This window comes from Heloderma suspectum, chromosome 1, assembly GCF_057233095.1.
Source record: "Heloderma suspectum isolate Gila_16-S chromosome 1, 16-S_ref, whole genome shotgun sequence".
Classification (NCBI taxonomy): Eukaryota; Metazoa; Chordata; class Lepidosauria; order Squamata; family Helodermatidae; genus Heloderma; species Heloderma suspectum.
The window spans coordinates 253,531,579-253,557,062 of record NC_139458.1 but is presented as its reverse complement, the minus strand read 5'-3'; the positions used below and the strand labels follow the sequence as shown (position 1 = coordinate 253,557,062).

Below are 25,484 nucleotides of genomic sequence, written 5' to 3'. Positions count from 1 at the left end.
GTCTCTTCAGGATCCAGTTTCTTCGTTCCAGCCCTACTCTGCAACTTTTCTTCAGTTGCCTGGTCTCTGAACTCCCTGTACTTTGTTTTTCACTTCCCTCAACCTCTTTAATCTGCCCTACAGAATTATCTCTGACCCTAGGGCCTATGTGAGATTTTAATCCCAGTCAAATCCCTTCCTTTATAGAATCAAGCCTGCAAACATTCTGATAGCTTTGTTCTCTGACTAGGAATGTTCAGGAACATTCCATGCCATTACACTATCTTAGTTTGGTGTCCAAGGCTTCATCTGACACGTGGGCCTTGTAAGACCCTCCACCACCACCTATCCTCTGGAGATTTGCATCAGCAGGAGAAAGGGGCTGGGGCAGCTTTCAGAGAACCAGCCAGACCTAAATGCCTGGCTCTGAGGGGTCCTTTCTCAGAGCCAGGCATTGTGGAGCCTGTGCCTTACATGATCCTCTTCTCCATTTTATCCTTACAACAAGCCTGTGAGGCAGGTTAGGCTGAGAGTCAGTAATCGCCCCAAAGTCACCCAGTGAGCTTCATGGTTGAGTGGGGATGAGAAGCCAGATCACCCAAGTCCCAATCCAACACTCTTACTACTACACCACACTGGCTCTTAATACAATACAAGATAGACAGATTAATTATTGACATTGTAGGATAAATGCAACTGTTTGATTGTAATTCTATGCTTACAGGATTCATGGAAGTTGTATGCAGTGGTTTGTTTTGTTTCATTGCTCATCTATAACAATTACATGTAGCCCCTTCATTTCTTTCTAAGGTTCTGATATAGCCTTTAGTATTGAACAAGTTAACTGCCTCTTATGTAGCGCCATGCATATGGTGCTTGAATAGATTAAAGTAAAAATGCAGATACTAAAAGCCAACAATCTAAAAATACAGGCAAAATAACAGCAGGAGAGGAAAGAAGGCACAAGGTAGTTTGACACATGACATTCCCAATACATCACATCTTGATTCTCAAGTTAATTTTTGATGTGGTAAAGTCATCATGGAGCACCACTTCCCCAAAATATTTGTGGTATGAGTCTTTCTTTAAAATGTAACCTTGAGTGGTTAGACCTGGTGTTCACCACAGTAGGTATAACTTCCTATACTGTATTGCACTTGTGAAGTGACTGGCTGAGCTGATTCAAGAATGTTCCACTTGCTCAGGGAACAATTCTGTCAAAATATTTGCAGTTTACCTTCTGTGGGGAAGGAAAGTTTTCTGTTTGGCTAAGATTAAAAACACACACAAGCTGTAGGAGCAAGAGTAGTTGGTGAGGCAGGCTGAGGACTGGGAATATATAAATAAATTCATTTATTGCATTTTTATCTCACTCTTCCTCCAAGGAGTTCAGGGTAGCATAGAACTGACTTACTAGCTTCTATCAAATCTGTTGCAGATCCACCACAAATTCAAATATTTGTAAACATTAAAATTTTAGTCATGTTATCATAAGCTTCAGAAAAGGGGGACTGGTGACCTAATTAATGTTTTTAGCCAACTCCATCAAAAAGTGAGTACCCTGCAAGACTATCTAGCTATTTTACACACAAAAATACTATCAATCTATGTATGGTACAAGAAAGAAAATACAATACCTTAGCTGCTGCCATTTTGAAATACTTCAAGGCTGTAATATTACTCTGAGCTACTGCAGCACTTCCTTCTAAATACATCTAGACAGTATTAAAGTATTAAAAGGTGATATTTCTTTAGGTGGCAATGGATATACACAGAAATACCTCTATTTGCAAATATGCAAACCAAACTAATGTACTGTTCTTTTAAGTCTTAACCTACTTTGCACTTGTATTTTCCATTTCCTGTTTGACTCTCAGTTTAACAACAAGCACAGTTGAACAAATCCTGCATTTGTTTCGAATAGCCCCAAGGATACCAACAGTAATGCAGCCAAAAATCTTAACTATTATTTAAATTTTACCTATCTTTACTCTCTCTTTTTTGTTAGACTAATATTAAGGTTGGACAGCAAGTCTAACTGTAGAGCTAAATCTTCAGGATCACTGCTTTCTCAACATACCTAGACAGTACTAAAAGCCTACCACACAATTGCAGCTACAGCCCAGAACAGTCCAGCAAAACATGATCAGGGGAAGGCCAGAATAAATTAATAAGTCTTCAGGGCCTCCCTAAAAGTCGTAAGTGATGGGACCTGATGGACCCCCATCTAAAGCCAAGTACTGAAGAGGCCACATGTCACTTCATTTGAAGGGAGTTCCACAGTGTTGGGGCTACCATCGAGGAGGCCCTGCCTCGTCTGCACGCCAGACTATTCAATTATAAGTCTCCTGCAGCTTGTCTGGTTTTGCCCATAATCTCCTCTAAGGTTTACAAAATGGGCAACTGAAGGCCTCTTTGCACAGCTTGTTTTCCAGTGTACCCTGTAAAAGTTTTAGGTGTGCATCTAAAATAGTAAAATGTGAATGGCACCAACAGATGTTTGAGAACTTGTCTGTTGTGTAGGTACACTCACTGGAGGGCTGGTTTGCTCAGCTGCAGCTTCTGGTTGAGTGGAAAACCCAGGTTTGCTGCTGTGGGATGTGTGCAATAGCTCTGAAGTTACCAGAACAGTGGTGGAGAAGATGAATCCTCCCATATGTGCCTGCCTGGACCCTAAGATCATCCTCAGGGGTCCTTCTCCGGGAGCCTCCGCCAAAGGAAGTGAGGTGGGTGACTACCAGGAAAAGGGCCTTTTTTGCTGTGGCACCCCAGCTGTGGAATGAGCTCCCTAGAGAGATTCGCCTGGCGCCTACATGGTATTCCTTCCGGCATCAAGTGAAGACCTTTTTATTCTCCCAGTATTTGAGCATTTTAGCTTCCTAATTTTTTAGCGCTGGTGTTTTAAATCTGTGTTTTAAATCTCTGCATTGCTGCTGGGTTTTATTCTGGTCATACTGTTATATTGTGGTTTTAAGCTTTCATATTTTATATTGTTTTATGCTGCACTCTGTGGCTTTAATTTTTGTGAACCGCCCAGAGAGCTTCGGCTATTGGGCAGAATAGAAAGAAAGAAAGAAAGAAAGAAAGAAAGAAAGAAATGTTTAGGTATCTGAACCAGTAGACTGATTCAGAAAATAAGGGAACATCTTGAAAACTAACTCCCTTTAAGCTGTTTCAAGGCAAGCATCCAAAGTAGCAAAATCTTGCAAATATGAATGACTGTGACTTACATAACAATCACTAATAATCCACTAAGAATGTCAACAAATGGGGCTGGTTCAGATTGATACTATCTAGCATGAAAACCATGGATATGGTTATATGGAGAAAAGTTAGCATGAAAGGACTGTACATTTTCCCCAGCAGCTGCAATCATGGAAATGGCTGCTGTGCTGGCTCACTAGATTTAGTCTTGTTCACACAACACTCCATGCATCCATGTTGCTACATATATGACTATGGGGAAGAATTTAGCAGTATGAGCAGCCCATCAACTTGGATCTTGAGTTGCCCTTCCACAAAAGGAAGGGCTCCTTCCATTCATGGAAGGGGCGGTGCTCACAGGATGCTCCCATTGTAGAAGGAATTTTTCCCCCTTCTCTCTGCAGCTCCCAGAGAGAACAGCTCTTTTACCAGCAGGAGCTGGATCCAAACCACTGGTTGGGAGGGAGGAGCATTCTTTTTGCTGTTGTTCTTAGGCCAATCAAGAGGTAGGAGTGGGGAAGGAATGTCAAGGCCTCCCCTCAAAACTGTTCAGGCCTCTTGAGAGAGGTCTCCCTATTTCAAAACATCTCAAGTCCCAAACCAAGCATGATAAGCTTATGATTTGCATACAGAGATGCCGGATAGTCAATATCTCTGTGGCAGTGCAGTGTGTCTGCAGTGGAAAGCCATGATGATCCCCAGGTAGATGAGTACTGCAGTTCCATGAGCTCTTAAATATGGAACTGAAAGGTGGTTCTGACCCATCCCTCCTCCTTTCTCTACCACTCTGCCTTGACCTCATCACAAATAATGCCAGCCATATTTGTGTTTGAGAATGGCTTCAGTATACAGCAGCTTGACTCGCCTGGTTTGTGATGGTACTACTAAAGAGCACAGAACAGAACAGGGGTGTCAAACTATCAAATCAATCTCAAGAAGCAAACATACCACGTACCTTTCCAAGGAATGCCATGCCATTTGCATTCCCTGCATTTGCTGCCTTTAGGAAATAGTAGAAGGCTTTCTAAAGAAAAATAGCACAAGAAAGTTATGATTTACATTTATTTGTTTGTTTGATTGATTGATCAATTGATTGACTGATTTGTATCCTGCCTTTCTACCAAAACAATAGCACTCAAGGAGTCTTACAATCATAGATAAATGAAAATTGATTTAAAAATAATAAAACAAGTACAATAAAACACAATTAAAAACAAATCACAATGGTTCCCCCCCCCCCATATGGATTTAAAAGCTATTGGTAACTTCTAATCAAAGCACATAGTCTCAAGCTTTGATATCTATTTGTCATTAAACAGACCAATATATATTGGAGCACAGTAATTCAAACTGACACATTTATGTCCTACTCTGTGCAAATCTTTCTATGGGTGAATCTTGGGGCCACTTCTCATGTTATTATTGAAAGCCATGGGTAAAGTAACGTGACTAGGGTGGCGCTTTTATATGGCCCCCTAAGGGGAAATGCATTGCCAAAAACAAAAGGACAAAAAAGGACACCTATTTGAATAATATTTATACATGCTAGTGTATGTGTAGATGCAAATTTAGAAATTATTACTACACTTTAAATAGAAATGCAATATAATCTCACCATAGAAGGAAAGCATGTGATGAGGTGACCTGTGTGCCTACTCTCTTTGCTGACCAGGTGCTAACTGTGGATGGGCAACTTCAAGGCCTCTGCTACCCCTTCTTACAGTTCTTTATATTTAAACTGGACTTGGGCTGGACAATCTTTCAAATGGAGGACTGTCCTTCTCTAAGGTAGGACAGATGGCCAGCCTAAATGTGACATAACTGAAATGCACACATTTTATCTTTAACAGAAGATCCATTAGCTGCCTCCTGGGCATGAATACAGGTATTATTGTATTCACAGTATGTTTTCCTGCAACTTGACACATGGATCTAACCTGCTAAAATGCATTGCGACAACAGCACCCTATTCACCTTGTACTGTATGACAAAGATTATTGAAACAGGGGAGTTTCGAGCAGCTTTTAATATGGTCTATTTATACAAAAAAAACCTCTCAAAAATTCAGCTGGGTGAGCACTAAGCATTGGATTAAAGTAGTTTTGAAGTAGTAGTTCTGAAGTAGTTTTAGGGATCCTTGGCCAATCAGTGTGGTTTCTGCAAAAAGATGTACTTCACTAAAACATTTGGGATTCCTTGAAGGTGTCACATTTATGTCCATTTAAGACAATGATTGTACAATCAAGTCAACATTCACTTCTAATTTGCTTTAAAGATGTGGAAAAAAGCAAAACACAATTTTTAGTGTCATTTGCTGAAAATACATAAATCTTAGGCTGTGATCTGGAATGGCAGTCAGGATTAGCCCCTTTTATTCTCCTCAGAGAATGCCTTTCAGAAATCTTCTTACAAAACCCAAATCTGCTGTCAGAACTCCCAAATTAAAAAAGCAGTCTACATTTGGTTCATGAATGTTTTAAAGGGGAAATTAGGTGAAAATGGCACATACATGTTGCCAGCATTTCTCTTTTTAAAAAGCTCTATCACCAACCTCCTAAAACACTTTTGAACTCAGGGGAATTTAAAGATGGGGGCAGATTATCAAAAGGATATATACTCGTGGCCCTCTAAACCATGGGATCAGTCTGCCATCTTAAACACACTTTGGAAGCATCACATTGAAATCAACACAATATACTTCTAAATGAAATGTTTTAACTGCAGAGTCCATCCCTGACATCTATCTGACAATACTTACAGCATGATCTCTTTCTAGTCCTTTTCTTCCCACAAGATGAAGTTGTCCAAGATACACCTAGAAGTAATTATTTTACAAGTGAACATTTTGTCTCTTTGCATCAAAGGTCAATGAATTCCATACATATCTCTTGTTCAGAGACTAAGACTTACTTTAAAAACAGAATTTATGGCAATGTCATACCTTCAAAACAATTATATCCAATACAGTCAAATGCATGCCAGGTAATAATGCTGTCTTAACCTGATACATTATGCTTTTGGCATCTATATGGAGCTATGACTTCACAGAAACATACATTACTTGAGCAGAAAGGCTGCTCTGGAAATACATTTACTATGATTTCCATCAAATTATTCTCCAGGATCAAGCTCCAATTAAACTGATTCTTAGTTTGTTAACAGATGCCTGCTGTGCACACCACTGATAGGTGGCTGTGACATTACACTCTCATTACAGCCACCCCATCCCTGGAACACTTTTGCAACTTAGGGCGCAATCCTATGCATGTTTAGACAGAGAAAGTCCTACAACTGCAAGCAGTTCCACTGACTTGCTGCATTCCAGAAGCGGCAGTTTGGGGTAGTTTCTTCGATTGTGCTAGCTGGTGCTACATTCCCATTGTGCTAGCAGTTGTTCTTGCTAGCGCAACATATTTAGAGCCGGTGAATTGCTAGCGCCACTGGATATTGCCCACCAAGATCATACAAATTTGAAACAGAATCAAAAGAACTGAAAAAAGGGCAGCCAGCCCTCCAGAAGCCTGGTGGAGAGTCAAGACTGATGATTCCATCAGCACTGGACTCACTGGCAGTATATGTGTCAATTAGATTTAGAAGGCTGGTGGGGGAAACTGGGCTCACAACAGTGGAGAGAGAAAAAACAAGGTGACTGTAGCTTCAGTGTACGTATGTGCCCTACCATTTAAGTGACACTCTAAACCTAGTATTGGTAGGTTGGGGGCTAATATTACATTTTACCTAGGGCAAGGATTCCATTATAACAGGCTATGGAGAAAAATTGATGCCTTACTATTTAAAATCCTAAACCTACAGTTAGCTCTCCGTGGACAAGGTCTTGTGTTCCCTAGTACAAAAAACAAACCAAGAAGAGAGCCACATCCACTATGAAGAAATTGGATGTGGGGAGAGGAAGGGCCAAGCCAATGGGTGCACGAATAATGTGTTTTAGAACTATTAAATAGTTCCCCGTAATATAAGATAGTTCTCAATATGTTTCAGCATCACCTTCATTAGGGGAAACTAGATATTTAGAAATCTTTTAAAAATAGGTTGGATCCAGAATTTATCTCCCATGGACACAAGGGCTCCTTCCTTCTATGGAAGACTTCTGATCTGGTAGAGGAATCCAGCTGGTGGAATGGGAGAGGAGGCAATTTTGGATGATTCCCCCCTCTCTCTATGACTCCTGAAAATGTGCTCCAGAGGACTGAGGGACCCTCCAGAACAGTATGGGAGATGGTGCTGTGGGCTCTGGGAGAAGGGGGCAAATCTGCAAAAACAGCTCCCTCCATTTCCACCAGCAGAAGCGTTCTGAGCGGAACTCCATTCAGGGGCTACTACCATAGGTGGAAGCAAACTCTGAATCTAACCCAATTAAAACATATAATAATTGAAATGAAAGATAAACTGTATCTCCATAATTATATAATACGTAACTTAAAATAGTATAGCATGTTTAGAAGCCAATTAAATAATCTATAGATTCGTGTGAAAATATCCCATATGTTCTAAAACAACAATTACTTAAACAAAAATGTAAAACAAAACAGAAGGGAATGTCTCTTACCTGTATCTGTGTATCTCCTCTTTCTGCCAAAAACCTGCAGTACTGATATACATCCCAATCCAAGAATTCGGTATGAAAACTCAGATTTTCTGGTCTTTCCATCAGCCTTACCTTTTCAACTGGCATATCTTCATTTTTTTCTAATTTGTTAGCAACTGTTAATTAAAAGATTACCAAACTACATGATCAGAACAACATTTTCCTAAAATGTGTGCAGATTTAGGGTTTCCTTTCCTTGATGCAGATGGAATAGATAGGGCTAAGATAGAGAATTTGGTATTCTGATCCTAAACACTTACTACTGGCAAGTGCTAGCGTAGGGCCGGCTCTACAATGATGCGGCCTGATGCATGCGCATAGAATGGAAAGAGTGGTGAACTGCGCCGCTCTCCTCACCCAAAGGGCCTGCCGCTGCCTGCCCACTGGCCAGCCACTCTCTCTTCCTCCCTCCCTCCCTCCCACCCTCCCACCATGCAATGCTGCTGCTGCTGCCGCCTCCAATGCCTGCCCACCACCCTGCTTGCCAGATGGCCTCCCGGCTGGCCGCTTCTACTTTCTTCCCCAGCCATGGGGGCCTCCTGGCAGAGTTGGCCAAAATATTGCAAGAGGTTGTGGCTGCTCCCACAAGCTGGGACCTTTTACAATATTTCAGCGAACTCTCCCAAGAAGCCCCGTGGCTGGGGGAAAAGGGAGAGAAGGGAGGAAGAACTTCCTCCTCTGGAGCCCACCCACCTTCATGCTTGCCAGCCAGCTGCTTCTACCTTCTTCCCTAGCTGTGGGAGCCCCCTGGCAGACTCGGCTGAAATATCATGATAAGTTCTGGCCGCTCCCTCGGCCAGGTTCTCTCAAGATATTTCAGATGACTGTCTGAGAAGGCCCCTGCTGCTGGGGGAGGAAGAGCTGCTGCTAGCCACTGCTGCCTCGTGCTCCGCCTCCAGCACCTGCCCGCCTCCCTGCTCGCCAGCTGGCCTCCCAGCCAGCCAAAATATCACAAGAGGTCTCGGCACGTCTCTCAACATTTCAGGCAACTCTCCCAGGAGGCCCCCATGGCCAGTGAGCTGAGCAGAGAAGGACGGGAGGAATTGCTGCCACTGCCACCACCACTCTGCCACTGTCACCACCACCACCGCCACCCTCCTCTTCCAGAAGAAGTGGGGCAGTGGTGCCAGTGCCAGGAGGTGGCAGGATGCCTAGGGCTGGGCCTGTGCTAGCATAATGTCTTCGGGCTGAATCCAAAGAACTGAGAATGGAAGGGAAATAGCTGCTAGCGCTGTTGCACAAACGCTTACAGTAGTGCTTGAACAAGAGTTTGCACAATACTATAACAGGTGCAGACATGTCTTAAGAAAGCAGTATAGCAGCTGGTTCTGCTAAAAAGAAAGTGATCCAACGGTACACTGAACATTACAGAGGCTGTGTCCTTGGTAACACACAGATGCAGAATCTTGAGCAGCAACCTTTGTTTTGGAGGTGAACTTCAGTTCCACACAACTGTCCAAATAATTACATTTTGCACAACAGAATCCAAATATCTGAGCACATGCAGCATGTCTATCTCTTCCAAAGTCCCTGTCCTCTCTGCTTTCAGGGAATGAAAATATTCCGTGCATCTTCTATTGTGCTGGAATTCTTAAAATCTGTATAGAAATTGTGGGATTGAAACATCTAAGCTCAACTACTATTGGTCTTTATGTAAACTGTGAGTGGGCCCTTGAGGACAAGATTTATTCCCTACTCACCAGGCTTCATAACAGCTGTGCCGAAGAGAATCACAAACTACTGAGTTGTGACTACATTTTAGTACAACTCTATATTCCTAGTAAATTGATTTGTTGAACATCTGTTTTATTTTTGTATGTTTACTAATGTAGGGTGAGAATCTTTCCATTTTTTCAATACAGGTCTTAAATAATAGAGTAATGTTTTAGAACAGGGCATGATACAATACATGATGATCACTTACTAAAACTTGCAACTTTCCTGTAATTAATTAGTGCTGCTTCACAGTTCTTTGGAACATTGATTCCTAACCAGTAACGATAACCCTGAAGAAGACACGCCGGGGGTGGGGCGGGGGGAGAGAGAGAGAAGGAGAGGGGGAAAAAGACAAAAACTCATACTTATCTTAATTATCACCCAGGAGCCTAGAAGTCGGAATAGTCAAATATGTGATTTACATACCATAATCATCTGGGACATCAGATTTCCTCCAATACTTGCAAATTTGTAGTACACAAGTGCCTAACGGAGAGAAGGATAAAAATCATGCCAGAAACAAACAAACAAAACATATTAATATAGATCAATGACTTCCATGACAATGTGGTAATGTTAGCATAGCAATTTATTACCTTTGCCTGATTATATTCCATTCCTATTCCATATGAAGACAAGAATCCTAATGCCTGCAAGACCAAATAAAAGCAAAAATTCAGCCAATTACTTCTGGTTTTTGACCATCTATTTTGTTAACAGTTCTCTTAAGCCTAATAATGTAATAAAATTTCCTTGAACTGATTTTCCATGTCACTATTAAGCATGAATGCACTCTCGTATGGAGATGACTGGTACATTTGCTTTAGCACACCATGGTGAAATTTAGGAAATGTACTATGGTACATTTCTGTTTGGGCTTATAGCAACTCAGACTGCTTATTTATGTTTTTATTTAGATTATAATTACATATATCCTGCCTCTCAGGACACAAATCTTTCCCAGATGGCTTCCAGGTAACATAAAATATTAATACAGTCACAATGCACAATATTAAAATGTAACTACTCATAGGGATCCTTCCCACAGGGCAGTTGATGGTAGAAGGCCTGGGGTGGAGGGGGAGGGGACATCCAGCTGGAGCAGACTTTAAAATGGTCTTTGCCCGCCTCGCTCTCTGTCCTGGGATCTTTCTCACAAGGTTATAATGGTTGGACAGTAGGTGTGTGGAAATAATATGTGATTGATGCTCCTCCATACAAAAACTGTGCCTTTCACACAGAAAAATTGCATGTAGGGGAGAAGGCTAGGCTAAAAACTTTCTCCCAGACATGCTAGTTTTGTTTTTATGTGGAGAGATGGAGGAACATCCAAGTCATGTGAGCCCACACCTGCAGTGTGTTACATCCTAGGCACAGGTTTACCATAAAGTTGTCAACAATGTGCCCTGACATGAAAAAATACCAATTCTTACCATATGAGGAACAGACTCAAGTGAAGAATCACCTTATGTGATTTTCAACAAGCACAATGTGAAAATTGGGCCTTAGTTAGTTCATGGCAGCCACTCAGGAGGCATGACAGTGGCCACCATGCATATGAGGTTTGAGGGTGTTTTTTTTTTTCATCTGTGGTTTCATAGACAGATCTATGAAGCTGCACTACCTTTTCTTAAGATGAGAAGGGCACAATAAGCAATTTGCCTGCAGGTATTTGGGTCCAGGGGGCATCTAAATTTTGTTGCTATCTTTACCCTGGCTATACTAGGTCTAAAGGAAGAGGCAATGTGCTCAGTGGCATGTGAGTAGTAGCCAAGAAAAGTAATCTAAGTGTAGCCCTGGTGTTTATGAGTGGGGAAAGAGTATAAAGAAAGAAACGATGGAAAGTCGCCATTGGAGTACTTGTAACATGGAGTGGGAACCTCAGTTGCATGATAGCCTCAGTTGCATAGACTCCATGCACCTATTCCAGCAAACAGACAAATCTGGGACTTAGGTCCACCACTCCGCCAGTGACAGCCATCCATTTTCAAACTAGTGGTGAAGGTAGAACTAGCCGCAGTATAGGCAACACATATTGCCTAAATAATGCATCAGTTAAGGACACAGCCCTTAACGGCTGTAATTTCTCAGCATTTTGGAGCTTGAGTGAACAGGGAAAATTCTTAACACAACATGCAGAAACAGAATTCAAAGTGATCTTGATAGGCTGGAGTGCTGGGCAGAAAACAGCAGAATTAAATTTAATAGGGATAAATGCCAAGTTCTGCACCTAGGAAAAAGAAACCAAATGCACAGTTAGCAGATGGGGGATTGTATTGGCCCCAGGAGCGTAGCCAAGTCATTTATAGTGTTAGAGGGGCCTAGAGATCCATAATGCTTGCTTAAGTTCATTATTGGTGCAATTCCCTTGTTAGTAAGCCTCTGAGAATCTGCGGATTAGTCAAAAGGCCGATAACAGCCCCAGAGCATTCCATACTAATGAGTGAGAGTGTTATCAAGCACTCTGCCTGGGAAGCGAAGTTTGTTTACAGGTGGCTGTGCTGAGAACCAAGTGCTGTTAGTTTATGCTGGGAATGAACGCTAGGGGGTGCTTGCTGCAGTTATACTGCTAATGTATAGTATAAAACCCATTTGACCCAATGACTCATGGTTCAGACAAGCTGTCTGATCCAACCATTGGATACGCCTGTGTGCTGTAAGTTACCCAATAAAGTCTCCTTGTAAGTAAACCTTTGCATCTGATTTATCACTATCTTGGCACCTCTAACCTAAGAGTTCAGTGCCCATGGATAGGGCAACACAGGGATACTTGGCTTGACAATACTACAAGTGAGAAGGATCTTGGAATTGTTGTAGATCACAAGCTGAATATGAACCAACAATGTGATGTGGCTGCAAAAAAGGCAAATGCTTTTTGGGGCTGCATTAATAGAAGTATAGCTTCAAATCACATGAAGTACTAGTTCCCCCCTACTCAGCACTGGTTAGGCCTCATCTGGAGTACTGTGTCCAGTTCTGAGCACCACATTTTAAGAAGGATGCAGACAAACTGGAGAGGGTTCAGAGGAGGGCAACAAAGATGATCAGGGGACTGGAAACAAAGCCTTATGAAGAGAGACTGAAAGAACTGGGCATGTTTCGCCTTGAGAAGAGAAGACTGAGGGGAGATATGATAGCGCTCTTCAAGTACTTGAAAGGTTGTCACAGAGAAGAAGGCCAGGATCTCTTCTCGATCATCCCAGAGTGCAGGACACGGAATAATGGGCTCAAGTTACAGGAAGCCAGATTCTGGCTGAACATCAGGAAAAACTTCCTGACTCTGTTAGAGCAATACAACAATGGAACCAATTACCTAGGGAGGTGGTGGGCTCTCCCACACTGGAGGCATTCAAGATGAAGCTGGATAGCCATCTGTCAGGGATGCTCTGACTTGGATTCCTGCATTGAGCAGGGGGTTGGACTCGATGGTCTTATAGGCCCCTTCCAACCCTACTGTTCTATGATTCTATGTTAAACCAAAAGGGTGTGTGTGTGTGTGTGTGTGTGGGGGGGTTAATTGAATATTATTGCATATGTGAAAACTGCAGCATTCACTAGACTTTTCTCTCAAACTTTAACTATTTATTATAATAACTCACTGGGAAAACCCAAGGCAGAAAAACTTGGACTGGAGGGGAAAAACAAGTGCAACTTAACTGAACATTGTTACTGGTCTGTGTGGGGCCAGGTTCGTTCTGACCTAGAGTGGCCAGATGCAGAAGAGAAACTCCTTCATCCGCACAGCAATTAAAGGTACAGGAGCCCTGTCCTGTTTTGCATCTGGCCACCCTATATAACCTACTCCTGAGGAGGATATGCAAACCCATCTACTCTTACAGGCTTCTGCTGCAAAACTGAAACTGTTTCTTTCAGCTGACTCACATGGCCCACTCACACGGAGGCTTTATCAGCTTGCCTCTTAAACAAGCACTACACATCAGATACCAAATTCCGTGTTTCTCTTAGAGAATGATACTTCTATGCTCAAAAAGGAACTAAGAAGGCTAGGGACTAGGGTGTCTGCCTGTACAAATGAGTGTTGCAACTTTATTTATTTCTTACATTTATATCCTGCTTTTTTCCTCTTTAAGGAAATCTTAAAATCTATTCCAATTTGTGATGACAGCTGAGAAAAGAAGTGTATGTAAATGTTTTTTAAAATTACAGTTTCAAGTATCAACCTGAGCTACCTAGACATTTTTTATAACATGGTTGTATTGCCTTGTTTGAAAACCATTTCTTAAAATGCAGCTCTCAAAATGTGAGACGGACCTTCTTAAAATGGCCAAGGCATATTGGGAGTTATAAGCAAAGGACAGAAAATATGGGAACCAACAAAATACAGGAAGAAAGTCAGAGTTCGGTGTGGTTAAATAAGTAGTGTTTGTGAAGCTGTCACATTGTTCATCTCTTTGAATGATGACATGTAAATACACGATACGGACTTTTTCAGGTTACATTAACACAGACTATTAGAACATTATTTGAACACACAGATGTGTGTGTATGTTCCCCTTCCCAAATCCTCACAGGGTGAATATATATATATGAATATATCTCATAACATGAAAACAAAATTAAAGTGATAGATAGACTGTGATATGATGTGTATATAGACTCCTTGAGGCACAAGGATGTACTTCCATCCTTAATACAGATGCATTTAGATTTATTCCAGCCATTCTAGATGTAAGGTCATCGATGTATAGGTGATTAATCATTTGCTACCATGCTGCAGAAAACATGAAAAAAGTAGTGGTCCTATTTAATAATGAATTAAATAACTAAAGCTTATACATTATTCCTCATAAATAAAGAATAGTTTAAAATAGCATGTTGTTTGCGCTGTAATTCAGTTTTCCAGGTAGTAGTTCAGAGGCTGGAAGTGATTGTTGCTGTTTTTGTCACACAAACTGACATCTTAATGAGAGGTTTATCTATAATAAAATTGTTTTCACATGGGTGAAGCTTATGTACTCAAGTATAACATTATGTACAATAAATATATCTATGTAGTACATACCTGTCACATATAACACCAAGAAGAGAGATGTAACATTAAATTCACCTTAACAACAAACATTCAACAAATATTCCAGAATTAGTTTGTTGCAGCAAAAGCATTCGTCTTGTGACACCTTACTGCAATCCTATACACACTTACCTGGGAGTAAGTCTTATTGAATTCAGTGACACTTCTGAGTAGACATGCATTGAATTACACTGTAAGACATTGTAATAGCACCATTTTTCATGGACTACCGCCCAGTTTATTAGATGCATGTGGCCTCTAGCTCTATAAAAGCTTATATCACAATAAATATCTTTGTTTTTAAGATGTCACAAGACTCATTTGTTGTTCTTGCAACAAAGATGAAACTGATCATATTAAAGGCAAGATTGAAAAATAAAGGCGTTCCATGTAGTTTTGGAACTACATGTAGGCCTAAAATAGTGAGAAGTCCTTTCTTGTAGATAGCATGAAAAACTTGCTCGCAAGATCTGCTCAGATGTTACTTTTTTGCCAGCGTGGCCACCATACATCAATAACACATCAGTCTGAGTTGCATGCAGAATTATGAAATACCAAGTCTGCTTTGGCATTCCAGGTCTGCTGCAAGTCAGACCCTTCCACAATTCATACATTCTTTTTATCTATGTACGCAGAAGTAGGAAATAATCCCACACATCTGCAATTTTTTCTAAAAATCCAGGCAAACATTAAACCATCAACTTAAATTTTGAAATGCCTCATCATACTCTGCAGCGGAGTCACTGGCTTAGATCTAGACTGTCATGTGTTGGTCCCATTGAAAGCAGTGAGACAAGTTAGTTGGTTTCAGTGGGATTAAAAGGTGACTAATTTAGTTTCAATCCAACCATAATATAGAAGGAATGCAAGGGGAGATCTGTTTATGAATTACTAGGCAAACTATATGTTTGTGGATCTGAATTTTCAGCCATTCCCTTATGCACTGGCCTTTGCTATTACTTGATTCCATCTATAAGACCGTTTCAGTTATTTGCTAAATATGTGATTATTTGCACCAAATCATAATGTTTTATCTACACTAGACATGTGTGAAAATATCTTCAGTTCCAATCTTTTCAGTTCTAACAACCTTAGAAATGTAATTTTGGCTCCAGGAAAACTATTGCCCGCCTTCACAATGTCTTCAGTAGAATCAGGATTGACCTGAAATTGCACTGGTCACAGAGTTTTTGAAGATGTTTTCTGAATGCATCTAACTGTTTCAAATCAGGCAGTTTACTGAATAATTAACTTTTGTTTCCCCACCTTGTTGACATTTCTTGGCTCAGAGTACACCACATCTTACTGCTTTTCAAATATTTATGCACTTTTAAGTAGACAAGTGTCTATTTAAAGCTTTAGCTAATTAAAGAACACGTACAGTCTGGCCTTTATGGGATCCTGCTTCAGCTAAAATCTCATACAATGATACAGCTGCTTTTACATCTTGAGGACCATTATATCCAAACAGCATGTCAGCTGCCAGCTTCTCCATAGCTTTCTGGGTCCCCATTTCTGCTACCTTCATAAGGAGCTGGTGGGCTCTGATTCAGAGACACAAAGTTCAGATTAAGTCAGTCAGACATTAAAGTCTTGCTCATGTATACATAAATATGTCCATGCCTCTCTAGTAGGAATTGCTCTTCCTGTACATATTTTATTAGCAGGAACCCTCGTCAGCACCACAGAGAATTCCAATACAGGAAAGATAAATACACTAAATAGATATCAGAAAGGACTGAACATGGCTATGATTTTATTTGGGAGTCCATTGGGATTGAAGGAAGGCTAAACTGCACATTCTGGGAAGGATCCTGATCAAAGGCAAAGGCTGGTGCACTACTGCTACTGATGTTGCACTAGCAGAAATGAATGCTTGTGCAACATTGATTGTGCTTGGTGGGGTGGCAAGTTTTGTTTGAAAGCTGTCACGCTGCAGAACTATTGACGTAGCACCAGTATTGGTTTCTGCTGGTGCAATATCAATTATGCAAGTGGTAGTGCACCACTGGATCTTTCCCTGTGGGGCACATGGCTGCTGATTCTGTTGCACAAGCAAGCCCCACCGCCTGCACAAAGGCAATTTAATGATTCCAGGGACAAGTACAGAAACAAGTGGAAATGCTCATTTCTGGAAGGAGGCAGGTCGGCAGACCTCCCTTATGTGAGCTCCGCTGATGTGCCTCCTTCCTGAAACATTTCTGCTTGTTTCAGGTTGCCCCAGAAGCACTCAATCGCCATTTTGCAAGCAGTGGGGCTGTAAGAGAATTGGCAGGGGTATAAGCGCCCCATTGGATTTTGCCCCCAAACATAATATTTAAATGCTTGCCCTCTTCATTTGCTGCTGCTTGCGGGAAAACACTGAACATGCTGATGTTATATCATGCATTTCTTGTACCAAATATTGCAGGAGGGCAGATGTGGGTTGGCCTCAGCCACATTTCCCCCTAAATGTCATAGCCCCATTACTGGAAGGAGGCATTGAATTGGCATTAGTAGTAGAGCAGCCTGTATGTTAACCCTGACTGCTCATTGGAAGGACAGATACTGAAGCTGAAGCTCAAATATTTTGGCCACGTAATCCGAAAACTCCCTGGAAAAGACCCTGATGCTGGGAAAGATTGAAGGCAAAAGGAGAAGGGGATAGCAGAGGATGAGATGGCTAGATAGCATCACCGATGCAATGAATATGAACTTGAGCACACTCCAGGAGAGAGCGGAGGACAGGAAGGCCTGGCGTGCTATGGTCCATGGGGTCACGAAGAGTCGGACACGACTTAACGACTGAACAACAACAACAGCCTGTATGCCATGTGTTTCAGAACAACACTGGACCTGTTCACATGATACGCTAACCCACACTCAGTGGTAGAGTGTGGATTGCTTTGAACTGTGGGTTGTTTGTTGAACCATGGGATAGCGTGTTGTCTGAACAAAGCAGGTTTTCCACAGGGAAGGTTATCATGTTGTCTGAACGCAGCCAGGGTGGCTTGTTAACCCTGCAGTGTTGTTTGTTAACCACTCTGAACAACCTAACAACAAACCATGGGTTCTCAAGGTGGCTTGTTCAAGAAAAATAAGCCACACTGCATGGTCATTAAGCTGCCCAGGCTGTGTTCAGACAATACGCTAACCCACAGTTCAACAAACAACTCACAGTTCATAACAACCCACACTCTCCACTGAGTGTGGGTTAGCATGCTGTGTCAACAGCCCCAGTGTTGTTCTGAAACACATGGCATACAGAACACTCTTAGGGCTGGTTCACACAAGCATATGCACCATTTCATGACTCAACACTCAGTTAGGATTTGCTCGTGTGAATGGGCCGTTACAAATCCAACACCACAGACCAATATTAAATACCACCTCACAGACAATGCTTTTGAATAGAGTTATTGTTCACATTCAGCTGCCAATCATCAAGTGCAGAAGAATCGGGTAATACATATGTGTAGGTATTAGTGAATTAACTCAGGACCTTTGAGATTGAAAGGTATTACAATGGAAAGTATTTTTGTCTGGGAGATTTGCTGTGAGAGAAGGATGTATTAATCAAGGGACAATGTCTCCTGATGCATTTCAGGTGCAACGCAGGTCAACGTGACCTGTCCACATTCAATTTTCCAGTATGTATTTGCTACACTAAGATCATGTATTCAGCAAGTAGACCCAGCCTGATAACCTCAGGGCAAAACTACATCTTGCTTCTACAAATCCAGCCTTCTGTTTGCTCAATAGTGAACGCAGGGGTGTGTGACTTTCTGAGCAGGATGGAGCTTTAACACTTTCCATTACTACTTTAGCCTTGAAAGCTGTCCCCCTGCCGCCACCCACAATTTCCCCATATATTCCCTCAGCTGGGCTCCAAGATGGGAGGTAAATCCAGCTGAGGGAAAACCAAGCCCTCAACCTACCCATCTTATGCAAACAGCTTGCTGCCTAGTCCAATTGCCACAAATGCAAATCTAGGATCCATTTAGAACACTAGATTTGGGCCAGGTGGGTGGGGGTTTCCTGTCATTGATCAATACCACAGATATTATGCAGCTTCCAAAAGCGAGGCAAGACCTGGGGAATAAAGAATCCGATAGCATATGTACATTGTCTAGATTTACTAGGGCCTTCCATTCTTCCCTGCCAGTGTGTTGTGGCTGTCCCACAACCACAGAACTGACTTCCTCTTGAGATTCACCAAAGGTTGACCCTGAGTATCTTCCAGAACTCTTGTAATGTTTAAATTATTACTATTTAGGCCAGGACCTTACTGCCACATCTCCCACTTCAAACTCAGATTTTTTGTGGATCATGAATGGGCCAAAAACCAGAGCATGGACTTGACCAACATGGTCTGACATCCTGATCTGTGCAATTTACGCAGATGTGTACCTTCCTATGTCTGTTGATGCTGGGGGCTAATATATCAAATCTATTTGCAACAATTTATTTTTTGTGTATTACCCAGCAGTCTCTCTTGGTGACTTTTGGTTGTTGCTCTATGTGGCCTTTCTCCCTCCCTGTCCTGTTAATTTGCATGGTTCCCCTGCCACAGGAAGAGTGACCTTTGCATGTCGAAATTTGCAATGAAAGTTGTTGAAAAACATAAACAGAAGGGGCTTTTATAATCAGCAGCGTACCATTCTTGAATACTGTGAGGGATCAGTGGGGCTTGCCGCCTCTTACCAAATGCCTGATGCACTCAAGGCATCGCTGGTTTTCCCTGCACGTGCCAAGGCTCCCATGCCAACGAAAGGGGCAAGGACAGAGTGGCTGCAGATGGCGAAGGTTCAAACAGAGGGCATTGCCAGATCCACTCCTTGAATGTCAGAGACTGTTGTATTATTTTTTATGGACAGCTAATCTTTTTTTGTGTTTGTTTGTTTGTTTATTTATTGCATTTATAGTTTTAAGGGGACTGCCAGTGAATGTAACGAGGACAGTTCTTAATAAAAGCTATTTAAACACTCACTGACTGTTGCTATTCTGATGGAGACAATGGATCAAGGGGTTTTTGATGTTCCCCTTCCTCAAGACCCGCTAACACATACACATACTGACTCACATCTCCTCTGGAGCAGTGTCAACAAAGCAGATAAGTGGACACTTACTTTTCCTTTCCTTTTTTATTTTTGGAATGATTCAGTATTTTGAAGCTTCTCTGATAAAAATGACGGCCTTTGTCTTCTTTTTCTGCAGCCTCCTCTTCCACTAGAAACATGACCAGAAAAATAGCATGATATTACTCAATGACATACTATCTTAGATTTAGAGCAAATGATGCTTTGATCAGGTACTTGTGATAAGCAACGTTTCTGGGTGGCTGTTTTTTTTATGTCCTTATTCCAGTGTAGGCTAGAGTGGAATTTAAATTTGAATCTTAATTCAAATATGATCCGCACATGAATTGAGACACCTCTTCAGGCATGGCACATTTTGTGTAGTACAGTATGTGCTTACTAAAGATAGCCTGTACAGCAGAGCCCCATTAAGCATTTATGAATCCCTTTCACTGAATACTTTGGGCCTTTAAGTCACCCACCCACCCACCTCAGTCACGATAAGTTAAAATCAGAGAGTTTCTTCAGCCATAACAGGTAGCATTCTCAAATCCTGGTAATTTCTAAAACAACACCCTTCCCCAAATATTGATGTCTGTCAGTCTCTTGTAGAAACATGTAGGTCAGGTCAAGTTCTTTCCCCAGCTAGCAATGACCAATATTTGCAACTCCATTCTCTCTGGGACCTCTCCATCCCTGCAGACTTTGGCCCCTTTAATTACTAGTCAGTCTACGGGCCAGAACAGATGCGACACAGAAGATCAACAATATCTCCCAGCATTTTTATTTTGTTTTAAAGCGGCCATAGGGGTTACCGTTTTTATTAAAGAAATGCCACTAATGGAGGGAGTGTTTAACCCTTCCTCCACACTATTTCCCAGGTAAAAATTCCTTCCCCTCACTGAGGGGTTCATCACACAGAGCTTTTATCCTGCTATTGAGATGGCTCTCTCTCAGAGGTTTGTGTGCTCTTTACATGACGCTGCTAACTTTCAAGGCACCTCCTGCGATTTCGCCCAGCCTATCTTGTGTTTTCCCCAAACGCAAAAAATGTGGTATTTTTTTCTAGCCCATGGAACAGGAGTGCCATAATCTCCCTGTAAAATTCTCCAATAAACCACTGTGTCTGCCTGCTGTGGGCGTTTGTTTTCAGTTGTTGGGGGCATGGGCAGGATGACAAAGGCATTGAGGATGGGAGTGGGGTTGCACAGAAGGAGACCTAAGCAGATGTGACAGGCATGAGGGCAAGAATCACCTGCCAATTGTGATTCCTACCTCTGCATTTCTCAGTTGGAGGAAGAAGAGGGTAAAATGTCTCCCTGCAACAAAGGGAGACACATCTGATCCCTCACCCTACCAAGCTCAGAAGCAACATCCTGTGTTGTTTCAGAGCACCCTATTAAGTTCAATGGGGCTTGCTCCCAAGTAAGTGTGCTGAGGGTTGCAGACTTACAGCACAATCCTACATTTTATGTCTACTCAAAGTCAGAGGTTTCCTGGGGGCTGCGAGATAACAGTACAGCAGAAGTTAAGCTACAAAAACAAGACTCCCCCCCTCCTCTTTGCACACATGCCAGGGTGGGAGGAAGGCACTCCCTTAGTTCAAGCCACGTGGCTGCCATGTAAAGAAGCCCTTCTTAATCCCGCAAAGAAACTGAAAGCAAGAAGCTCTGGAAAGGATCTGTTTTTTTGCAGGTTTTTTGCTTAATACAGAGATACCCTGAAAGCTGCTATTAACTCCACTAGGAAAAATATAGATCCATGCTCCTGTATGTTTTTTTTCACTAGTAGGGTTAATAACATCAGGGTGGGGGTGGGGGTTAGATGTGGGAAATAGCATGAGGAAAGGGGTTAGACATTTTATTTATTTATTTCCCTCATTTTTCCTCTTGCAAGGAACCCAAGGCGACTTACATTATCTTCCTCCTTTCCATTTTATCCTCACAACAACAACAACCCTGTGAGTTAGGTTGGGCTGAGAGTCTGTGACTGGCCCAAAGTCATCCAGTGAGCTTCCATGGCTGAGTGGAGACTAGAATCCAGATCTCCCGGCTCCCAGTCTGACACTCTTACCACTATACCACACTAGCTCTCCAAGTGTGGTATCCCCAAGTCAAGCATGTTACTCTAATCAAGATTGGAGCCTCCCCTAAGGGCTATAAAGTTACAAAAATAAGGTGGGATGGAAATTCATCCCTCTCTTTCTCTCTCAATCTCTCTTTCTCCAGATTCAATTTGCAACAGCTGTTTCTTTCACAGTATGCCCCTGGCAGGTGAGATGTGTCACACATTTCAATGGCTTATAGCAATCATCCATCAACAACCATCAATCACAACCCTATTGGTCCACCATCAAGAGCTAGGCTATACAAAACCCCAAACAAACAAAGAGCATGCTCACAACACAGGGTTGAGGGCTGAAGTCTTCCTATGGCTGTTGTATCTGCTTTTGATGCAAACGCAAATTGCAAGATGGTAACCCACTGCTCAGGCATGAAGAAAACTTCCCTGTTCACATCTGTGGGTTGAAAAATTGAACTTGGTACACCACTACCTGTGTTGGGGGGGGTCTTAATTACTTATTGGTGTATGTTTGGAGGTCAGTCCAGATGGCCTTTGAGGAGTCCCTTAATACAGTGGTGTTATTCTTGATTGAAACATTAACGTTATGTCAGGTTATCTTGTTGACTCTGGCAGAGTGGTCAAGCACTCATTCCTTCATTATGGAGAGGTCTCTCTGGAAAGAGGTAGCCATTTGGGAATCAGGACTTAGCTGTCCTATCCCTACCCCCATGGAGGCTCCTTCATACCGGGCTTTTATCCTGCAATTGTGATTGCTCCCTCACAGACGTTTGCCTACTCCTTACATGATGCAGTGACCCTGCAGGGCGTCTCCTGTACTAGATGCCCTTTGTTCCGTTTTTAAATAGATCACAAGTAATGAGCATCAAATTACACGGTTGTTTTCCGCTTCAGTTTCCTCCATGAAAAGAGTTAAAGCGGCAAGAAGAGGAGTGAGATCAATGAAAGGTAATGGAAGACTCAGATTCGGGGAGAAGGGGGGAGAAGGGGGGGAAAGGAAGCGTATGTAAAAGGAGTCAGTTGTGATCCTGCATTTAAAACAAGCAGAAAGCCCCGTTTTAAATGCAGGATTTTAGGCTGTTGTAGAGACGCCCATTGTCATTCATGTGGGAAGAAATTGCAGTTTTTGGAGTGAGACTGAAAGAGACATGCAGGTGTTAGTGGTCTCCCAAGAAACCTAGCAGAGGAACAGTATCTATTGCAGTGTTACTGCTGTGAGCCTCAACTTATGTTCAATCTGGATATATGTGCAAATACACCACATATTACAAGATGACATAAGCCTCCAGTTATTTAATTCCAAGGAAACAGAACCCTGGGTAATGCTCACCCCGCTGGAGTTCTCGCTGCTTGTGGAACTGGGGTGCAAGGTGTAATACCATTATTCTTAGCATTAAGCAGAATAAATACAGGTAGTTGTATACTATGTCTAATATATCTTTTGGCATATTGCTGTCCTTTCAAACAAACGTTCCGTCACAGTTTATGATTTTCTTACATATTTGTCAAGTTACTATTAACAGTAATGCTGCTGGTATTTCACTATCTGCACATGTTTTCTTTATTGCTACTGTTGAAAGCAAACAAAGCATCATTTTCTTGTATGACATCTATTAGTGCACATTAATTGTGTGACCAGGTATTGGTATATGGCCTCCACTTTGAACTAGGGTTCTCACATTGCTTATAACAGTACTACTTTACTATAGACTTTAAGGGCACAAACCGATGCATGTTCAGACAGAAAAAAGTCCTACAAAAAAGTCATATTGTGCTGGCTGGGGAATGCTGGGAGTTGTAGGACCTTTTTCTATCTGAACATATATAGGTTTGCACCCCAGGTGACTTTATTACTTCCAGTGTATCAAGTAAAACCCTATTTATGCATAGATGCAGAATGCTCCACAATAAATTAATTCAAAATATACCACAGACTCCATCTAAAAAACAAGGATTAGTTTGTCAGACCTGCAACATTATCTTTATCGTTGGGGTGGGGTGGGAAATTCAGAATTTCTGCTCCATAGCTGTATATTAATGGGAAGCTGCCTTATATGTTGTCAGAGCATTGATCTATCTAGCTCAGTATTTTCTACTATACAGACTGGCAGCAGTTCTCCAGGGTTTCTGACACGAGTCCTTCCTAGCCATACCTGCAGATGCCAGGGATTGAATCATGGACCTTCTGCATTCAGTGCACACACTCTAGAACATAACCCTCCTGAAAGGCCAACAGATAATTTAAACCTCCACAATCTTCAGGTACTGAGTAAATTTGAATTTATTTCTTCTGCTCAAATTAAAACCTCTTGTAGTTATGTGCAGCTAGAATGGCATACAAACTGGCCTTTGTCAAGATAATTAATGCACCATCATGTGCGCGACAAGTGGGGCAAGCTTCCCTGATCGAGAGTGTCCACTAATTGCAAACATGTCATAAAGGTCTACTGCCAGCTATTAGGCACATAGGATCATGCTGACAGTGGGCTCCATGATGGTCATAATGCTGCAAGATATGTCTACCCCTGCTATGCCTGTTCCATATTATGTCACACAGTAACTCTACATGGTGTAACCTCTCTGCATCTAGAAACAGAAGTTTTTATTGGCCATCACACAAACATAAAGTATATTTTATAGTATGCTGAAAGGTAGTCATTCTTTAAAACTGTTTAGTTGAAGATTAATAGCTTAAAAAAACACCTTTATAACGTAATGCTGTGCTGTATCAAAGTCCTGTTATACCTAGAGCCCTTATCTTATTTTATTGATATTCAAGAAAAGATCTATTCATAAAAAGATCTATTAACATGTTATATAGTGAAATGGCTTTTACAGAGATGTAATAATGTTTAATACATTTTACATAGCATTTGATTCTACATTTTGACAGTAGAATGCTAGATCTTTTGTAATCCTATTTGAGCTTGATCATAAAGGCCAACTTTCTGACAAAATTATTTAATGGCTGGTTTGCCACACAATCCTACACTTACATTATGCAGGGCTTGGACATAACACGGCTGCTATGCCGGCAGGATGACTGCCAACTCCAATGTGTGCTGAGCCCAAGAAGCGGGGGTTGGGCAAACTCACAAGAAATGCAAAAATGGCACACAGCCACAGCATCCCTGGAAGCACCACTGCAGCCCACCAATCTGGGACTGCGCCACTGATTATCTCCACATGCCATCCATATACAGCCAATGAATTCACCACAAGGGGGACATACACACCCAGCACACACCCCTGTACACATGCACAGACAACAGGCAAGATGACACCACAGTGCCTCCCCCCACCCCTGCACTCCATAGCCTTGTGGCAAGCCAGCAATTAACCCAGTACAGCAATTCCCCAGGCATCCCTATAGTGAGAGGTCTTAATTTACTTCTGCCTCCTAACAGGCACCATTTTGGAATGCAAGGCACACAAAGATGAGGACAGAGAAAACACAGAACACAACATTTACAAAGCTCCCTGGGCTGGGGGTCTGCACAGAGCACAGTGCCGGGACAAGGTTCAAGATCCACTCAGGGATGGAAAATACTAGTGTATCAAGCAGCCAAGGAGAGTTCTCAGAACACTCCATTAGGATAGCCCTAGACACACTGCTTCACTCCATAGGTCAGCAACTGTGGGAGGTCTGGGGGCCATTCAAATTCAGGGGCAGCAAGGGCTGCAGTGGGGGGCACATATAGTCTGCAGCTCACATGTTGCCCATCCTTGCCATAGGGGGTTAAGTTGGGAAGCAGGAGATGAGAGTTTGAGCCCTACCAGGAGAAAAAAAGGACAATTCGCCTTTTGT

General features: G+C 42.0%; 1 protein-coding gene across 2 annotated transcripts in view; it reads right to left on the bottom strand.

The window, feature by feature from the left end:
* The window catches only part of SEL1L2 (SEL1L2 adaptor subunit of SYVN1 ubiquitin ligase), a 72,689-nt gene that overhangs the window by 19,201 nt on the left and 28,004 nt on the right, over positions 1–25,484 (bottom strand). For both annotated transcript variants that reach the window (XM_084824383.1, XM_084824393.1), the window contains exons 4-12: positions 19,646–19,745; positions 15,919–16,081; positions 10,102–10,155; positions 9,932–9,991; positions 9,714–9,795; positions 7,751–7,905; positions 5,942–5,998; positions 4,139–4,207; positions 1,617–1,694 (exon numbers count right to left, since the gene is read on the bottom strand). In XM_084824383.1, coding sequence (XP_084680509.1) covers positions 1,617–1,694; positions 4,139–4,207; positions 5,942–5,998; positions 7,751–7,905; positions 9,714–9,795; positions 9,932–9,991; positions 10,102–10,155; positions 15,919–16,081; positions 19,646–19,745 — 818 coding nt within the window. The remainder of the gene's footprint in view (positions 1–1,616; positions 1,695–4,138; positions 4,208–5,941; positions 5,999–7,750; positions 7,906–9,713; positions 9,796–9,931; positions 9,992–10,101; positions 10,156–15,918; positions 16,082–19,645; positions 19,746–25,484) is intronic.